This window comes from Zea mays, chromosome 4 (genome assembly GCF_902167145.1).
Source record: "Zea mays cultivar B73 chromosome 4, Zm-B73-REFERENCE-NAM-5.0, whole genome shotgun sequence".
NCBI lineage: Eukaryota > Viridiplantae > Streptophyta > Magnoliopsida > Poales > Poaceae > Zea > Zea mays.
In genome coordinates, this window is record NC_050099.1 from 72,290,572 (window position 1) to 72,298,219 (window position 7,648).

Sequence of the window (7,648 nt, forward strand, 5' to 3'; positions counted from 1 at the left end):
TGCATTTATATTAAGCATTTAAGTTTAAATCTTGTCTTTATACTTAGATTGTTTAGGATTGAAACTTAGACATTGCAGTAGAGATAACAACACTTAGACAAAACCTGGTTTGCACATTTTAGTTTGATTATTTGCATATATCTTGCTCTAGGATTTTATTTGTGTCCTAGTTTAGAGAAAGTTTTAGAAGTCCTAATTCACCCCTCTTAGGCGTCACCTGTTTCTTTGAGATAGGCACACGATCACACTTGTTGTAACACACTCATTCAATACTACGCTCAGCACTACACCGGAGTAGGATACGAACCCTTACTAGTATAACCCGGTGTCTTAGATCTCTCGTTCGAATCCTAGCGATTTGGCATTCAAAATGGATACGCGTTAACATTCTCACCGATACACAAATCTTATTGTCTCCGGATTTACCCAAACTACAACCCTGTCAAACTGTCAAACTCTTCCTTCGAGGTGTGATTTTTTTTGTCTTATCTCTAGCTTCCACAAGACACGGTAAAAAGACAGCATGTACCCAACTATTATCCACCAGCATGAGCTATTTTTTCATGCAGTTTCGGTGCCAAATGATACATGCTTTGCTGCTTTTTTTCCCAGCATTTTACTGCCTTTTCTTTCTTGTAACAGTATTTAGCGTATTTTCGCTGTTACAGTATACGCGCGCCGCCTCGCGCACTGTACCAGTATATTTATTTATTTATATTTGTTCGTGGTATGTATATTAATAGGTGTCCAAAAGAGGTACATACTGAAATTATAGTACACCGCGTGTTTTTAAATAGTTTTTTGGGTTTTAAAAAAATCCTTAGCTTGGTACGAGTAGTTAACCACTCACTAACCCTCCGGCCCTGCGTTTGGTTCTCTCGTCTGTTGTCTCCATAGCCTACACACACGGTCGCTCACTTTCTCTCGCCTCCTGTCCCCCCCGCGTGCGCGCAGCGCTCTCTCTCTCTCCCTCACTCTCTTTTGAGGAGTGAGGACGACTGGGGCGAACGTCGCCGCCGCCGCCCTACATCAGGTGCCCAGGTCGTTGTTCGGCCCTTCGCCAGCTCTTTTTCGGGCACTTCGCCGGCGACGAACACCCACCAGGTACGTCTACCCCTTCTCAGCCCCTAACTAAAACTATTTGCATTCGGATCTGATCTACTTAGAAGTGTAGTATACATCTAGTATTTTGCCTACTAAATTCGATTTTCCTTAACTGGGTCCGCCCCTGGTTCTGTGGCTGGATCTGGTGCTGGTTTTTGGATCTGGGAATGGTGCCATTGCTTTGTGGTGTGATTCCTCTCATGGCAGGGCTGGTGAGATTGTTCATCTCAGTTCAGTTCCTGCGTAGGATTTGTGCTACTTTTACTTTGCTCATAGATTTTTTAACTCCAGGTTGATGCTGAAGCATAGTGAAATCGGGCTTTGTACGAGTGGTACAATTTTTTTTTTGGAGGGGTAGTGGGGCCCTGACCCTGATTGCGGGCTGTAGGTTGTGCATGTGCTGGCGCTATTGCTTCATGTTGATATTATGTTGGCATGTACCTGTCAAGTTCTTTGCCGAAGCTTTAAGCTATAATCATGATCTGATGGAGTGATGGTGTCGGTGGCGCGGTGGTTGTTTTATCTACTGCCCGTACTGGTCGAAATCATTTGGTAGGCACAGTTTGCTCTTACGTGGGATGCACTTTGTGACGCTGATATAACTGTCGCTATCAGTTTTTTTCTTGGGATAGATTCCTTTGACTGTGGTCATGATCGCTATGGCGCTGTCTCCACAAATTCTGCATGTTTTGAGGCGCTTGTCTGTATTCTTTAGCTCCATAGGTTATTTTGGACAGAAATGGATCTTACTTCATCACAATGATGCGCGTTACTCCATATTCGTTACTGAAACCTGAAATGGTGCTGCCAAATCATCAGGTTCACCTCAGTGAGTGTTTGATGTGTCTATTTCTGTTTCGGATATATTCTGTGCCATGGAATTAAGTCTTTGCAGTTCAGATGCGTAACCCCAACAGTTGTGGTTGGCTAACACACATGCACACACCACTTTTCCTAGTGTTAACCTAGTTAAACCCACCTTGCTTAGCCAGACAGTATTTAGGCTAAAGCATCAAAGCTTATTCAAGATAATCCAGCTTGTCGTAACCCAGAGCCAAATGCAGAGGGATTTCAGCAAGAGAATCTTCAATTTGCCTGCACACAGATAGAAGCGCTACTCTGTTAATGCTAAGTTTTTGCTCTTTGTTGTAAACATGGTAACAATTTAGTCTACATGCTTTATATAGTTTTTATTCCTAATCAGTGGGAACATGTTTTGAAAGTATGGCAACCAGTTTTGCGTTACTGTGTAAATGCTAACGCTAACGCCCATCTATTAGTTAATTTATACTTATTCAAGATATATGTTGTGCAATCAGCTGATTTGCACCTTGTATTGCATGGTAGAACACTATTAAAAGGTTCTTCCTCTCGCTTTAATTCTAGCAAATCTTTGTCATGGTGATATTTTTGTTCTCAACTTCTTTTCTGTGCTGTTTGTTTTAAAGGTGTTCCATTTGGATGCCATCTGCTGAATATGTTGTGCATACCCTTTCTTTTCAGCATCAGTGATATGATCAAGTTTCTCTTTTTTTTCATCTTTCAGTTGCTGATGCAAGGCTTTCAAAAGATTAACAGTCTCAATTGATGCAAAAGCAACACAATCACACTAAAGGTTTGGATTAGACATTTCAGAGCATGGGTTCGCGGTTTCCATCCCACCAGCTAAGCAATGGCTTGTATGTCTCGGGCCGACCTGAGCAACCTAAAGAGAAGTCTCCAGTCATTTGCTCCTCGGCTATGCCGTACACTGGTGGGGACATAAAGAAATCTGGGGAGCTTGGAAAGATGTTTGATCTCCATAGAAAATCTGGTCCATTGGGTAATCAAACTTCAAGGAATACTTCCTTTGGTGGTGCTGCCTCCAACTCTGGACCAGTTTCTAATGCTGTCGGTCGCTCCAACTACTCTGGTTCTATTTCGTCTGCAATTCCTAACACTGGAGGATCTTCTAGGACAAAAACTAATTCTGGACCTCTCAATAAGCATGGAGAACCAACAAAGAGGTCATCTGGCCCCCAATCTGGTGGAGTAACCCCGATGGCCCGTCAGAACTCTGGCCCTCTGCCTCCTGTACTTCCTACAACTGGGCTAATCACATCAGGTCCTATCACCTCTGGTCAGTTAAATTCATCTGGTGCTCAACGCAAAGTATCAGGGCCTCTTGATTCTAGTGTATCAATGAAGATGCGTACCACATCTTTTGCACACAACCCAGCTGTCACAAATCTCAATGTGGGAGATGGTTACTCGATTAAGGGCAGCATTCCGACCACAATAATCTGGTTGGTCGCGTTGCTCTTTTTGGTTGGGTTTGTAGCTGGTGGCTTCATTCTCGCTGCTATTCATAATCCTATCTTGCTTATAGTCGTGGTGGTGATATTTGGCTTTGTTGCTGCACTTGTGACCTGGAACATCTGCTGGGGAACAAGAGGTGTGATTGATTTTATCGGTCGCTATTCTGATGTAGACCTTAGAACTGCAAAAGATGGAGAGTATGTTAAGGTTACTGGGGTATGTGACTGAACACTTCGTTATAATGTACTAATATTATTCAGTTTTTCTTATTAATCCTCTAGTGTTTCTATGCAGTTCTGCTGCCATCCTATACTTATGTACTTATGATACATTTTTTCTCAAAGCAAACCATTTCTAGGTGGCTTTACACAAATAACTTCATAATCTGATGTGTCTGGTAGTCGTCGCATTTGCATTTCTGGCTGGTTCTGTTGCACCATGCTTTTAAAGTTTAAACTGCCTGCCAACTATATTTTGATGGAATTTCACTGCTTGTTTCAACACTAGGTATTTTAATATAGGTATAAGGTAATTTATGTACACTGTACAGGTATTACACTTTAGCTAGATTTCAAAATTGTAAAAAGATAATTTGGATGCAGAGAACACATAAAAGTTCACTCAAGCAGGTTTTATGGCTGCCAGTAGGAAGTAACATTATTTATACCCAAATATTGTTTCCGTACAAGGACTAGTAAATGATGTATCGTCCTGTTATGAGTTTCCCGTGCACTTATAGTTAAAGACATAGATTTGGTTTTAAGCACCATCTTTTTTCTGTATCATTAACAACAGTCAACAGCCAGTGCTCACCTAGCATACTGAACTTCGCAGGTTGTTACTTGTGGAAATTTGCCCCTTGAGTCCTCATTCCAACGGGTGCCACGATGTGTGTACACTTCAACTTGCTTGTACGAGTACAGGGGTTGGGACTCGAAAGCCGCAAACGCCACACACCGACGGTTTACTTGGGGTCTCAGGTCAATGGAAGTGAGTTTGCTTGAAATACAAGCACTTCATGGAAGAACACCCAACTCTTGCAACTCTCTTTCACCCTAACTGTTTCTCACGTTTGTTTTCTCCCCCGCGCGATATTGGCAGCGGCACGCGGTGGACTTCTACATCTCCGATTTCCAGTCCGGGCTGCGAGCACTGGTCAGGGCAGGATCCGGCGCGCGCGTGACCCCATACGTGGACGAGTCCGTCGCTATCGACGTAAACCCAGACAACAAGGACATGTCGCCTGAGTTCCTCCGGTGGCTCCGCGGAAGGAATCTGTCGAGCGACGACCGGACTATGCGCCTCAAAGAAGGGTACTCTTTTCTTCCCCCATTCGCTTTCTCTCCTAGGCACGGCTTATGTTTGTGGTAAGTGGTAACTATGGATTCCGTTTGGCACGACCAGATACATCAAGGAGGGCAGCACCGTGAGCGTGATGGGCGTCGTTCAGAGGAACGAGAACGTGCTGATGATCGTTCCTCCAGCCGAGCCCATCTCCACTGGCTGCCAGTGGGGCAAGTGTGTCCTCCCGACCAGCCTCGAGGGCCTTGTCCTGAGATGCGAGGACACGTCTGGCCTGGACGTGATACCGGTCTAGCTAGAGAGGTTGGTTCTGGCGAATCCTCTGGCGCGGAAAGGGAGTAGAAAAAAAAAGATGCCTTGACGTTTGGTTTGGTCTCCGTGGGTTGTTAGGGTTGGAAGGATGTGCAAATGCAGGGTGTGATTATTGGGCTAAGTAAGTAAGTACAATATGAGTGGTCGGTCGGTTACCTGGAGCTTGATCGTGATAGTATATGGTATGTAATTTCCTCTTCTCTTCTTTTGGCTGAGCCATGGATGGTGTGCTTGTAACAAGGATGGCTTGATGTCAGTATACTACCCTACCATACCATGGAGCATGTTTGGAGATTCAGTGGGTTCCAGTCCGTATTATGCTCCTGTTTTTTTTTGTTGTAGGGTTCCAACAATGCCTTGAAGCCTGCAATTTCCTTGTGTACCCAGATCTCCATAGAAATCTATTTGCCTAAACATGGACTATAGCAGGTGTATTTTCGATGGTGAGAAATCGATGTGATTGATTCCTCCTAGCTGTGTGGATGTGTTTCCGCATATATATATATATATATATATATATATATATATATATATATATATATATATATATATATATATATATATATATATTACGAGCCATATGCTTCTAATAACTAGAGGAAACCTATATTAGACGGTGTCATTCGATCGAGTCGGACATATATATATATATATATATATATATATATATATATATATATATATATATATATATATATATATATATATATATATATATATATATATATATATATATATATATATATATTACGAGCCATATGCTTCTAATAACTAGAGGAAACCTATATTAGACGGTGTCATTCGATCGAGTCGGACCAAGTTCGGACGTCTATAAAAGAAGACTCGTAGCGCTAGAGTTCAGTTTTTCACGCCCCACCCTGATTCATAAGCGACGGCGGATCTCTGTCCAGTGGCTGTGGTGGCCACGGCTACCCGACCTGGATGCGCGGTGGCTCCTCGATCCAGAGGCAGCGGCGGCACTACCAAGACGGGCAAGTGGCGGCGACCCCGGGACCCTGAGGCGGGCGGGTAGCGATGGTGCCGCACAAGCCGCGAGGTTCGAGCGACATCACGGAAAGCGCGAGGTGCACGCCACGACGGTCGCGCGTGACATCCTCCGATCCAACGTAGTTCGGGCGGCCCGAGTGATGACCTCCATTCGTTCTTGTGTTCTCGACGGTGTCCTCCGACGACTATCTCCTCCGATTCGTGTTATATCTTTCGATTATTGTGTTTTATGTCTACCGCATACACTATTAACGCTAAAATTGTACGATTTTATACTTAAACATGTAGTTCGTATATCAGTTTGTTACATGCATATTTTTATGCACATTGGAAAGACAATCCCTTGATATATGTTGTTCGTAATTACCATAAAAATCAAATCATTTATGTTCGTAACTGCCAGATTTTTACGTCTGCCATAAAACTGTCCCTAATTCTCGCCTATTTGTAATTACCATAAAAAATCAAATCAAATCACTTATGATTGTAACTGCCAGAATTTTACGTCTGTCATAAAACTTTCCCTAATTCTCGTCGACGTTCTTAGCTGGACCGATATTAGATTTTTTACCAATTATGCTCAAGGGTGTAAGTATTTATGCGACGTTGTATAAGAATTTATGCTCTGTGTGACTCATGTCATCCAATTTTTTGCGCGCGTGCAGTGGAAAATAAATTATAATCCAAAATTTGCGCGCATACAATTAAACTCCCACGTTTTACCATAATTTTCGGATCTGCATAAAAATAGAAACCGGATGTATGCGACTCTCATGTTTTTCGGATCTGCCGTAAAAATAGGATCGTAAATATAACCCACCAGAGCTATCATAAATATAACTGAAGACTTTTATGCTCAAAACTTAAGGTTTTTATGCTCGAACTTGTAGAAGCGTCCACCAGTGAACCACATGCTAGATTTTTACACAGTGTACCACATTGCATATATACCTATATCATGTAGCATAATTTGTATAAGTATATATCATAAACTAGTTCTAACGAGCCTAGTTGCATGGCTGTTGGAACGATCCTATATTTATGGAAGAAATAAAATATTTAAATAATATTTTTTTTGTTTACTTGCATGCCAATACATTTTCTTTCATCGCACATCCTGTCATCCTAAACTTGTACGCATGCAGCAGAAACAAATTTTTACGCAGTGTACCGAATTGCATAAATAATTATACCGTGTAGAATAATTAGTATCAGTATATATCATAAACTAGTTCTAACGATTTTTGCTGCATGGCTGTTGGAGCGATTCTATATTTATGGAGGAAATAAAGCATTAAATATGATTTTTTGTTTCCATACATGTCAATTTATTTTCTTTCATCTCACATTCTTGTCATCCTAAATTTATGCTCATGCAACAGAAACATATTTTTACGCAGTGTATCGAATTACATAAATAACTACACTGTGTACCATAATTAGTATCAGTATATACCATAATCTAGTCCTGACGATCCTAGCTACATGACTGTTGTAGCGATTCTATATTTATGGAGGAAATAAATTAATAAATACATTTTTTGTTTCCATGCATGCCAATTCATTTTTCTTTCATCGTACATTTTTTGTCATTCTAATTTTGTGCACGTGCATCAGGTAACCG

The 7,648-nt window shown here is 41.7% G+C and overlaps 1 protein-coding gene across 3 annotated transcripts; it reads left to right on the top strand.

Annotated features, from left to right (window-relative positions):
- Positions 1-941: 941 nt before the first annotated feature.
- Positions 942-5,488, top strand: LOC100274397 (Ubiquitin-specific protease family C19-related protein). 3 transcript variants are annotated; one of them, NM_001148757.1, is made up of 5 exons: positions 942-1,104; positions 2,651-3,618; positions 4,237-4,392; positions 4,504-4,715; positions 4,807-5,488. In NM_001148757.1, the coding sequence occupies exons 2-5, from the start codon at positions 2,743-2,745 to the stop codon at positions 4,997-4,999; spliced, it is 1,437 nt and encodes a 478-aa protein (NP_001142229.1). In that variant the 5' UTR covers positions 942-1,104; positions 2,651-2,742; the 3' UTR covers positions 5,000-5,488. The 3 variants fall into 3 exon arrangements, with proteins under 3 accessions (NP_001142229.1, XP_035822675.1, XP_020406979.1); XM_035966782.1 differs by lacking the exon at positions 942-1,104 and adding an exon at positions 1,312-1,933 and having other exon boundaries at positions 4,807-5,467; XM_020551390.3 differs by lacking the exon at positions 942-1,104 and adding an exon at positions 1,396-1,656 and having other exon boundaries at positions 4,807-5,467.
- Positions 5,489-7,648: the final 2,160 nt, after the last annotated feature.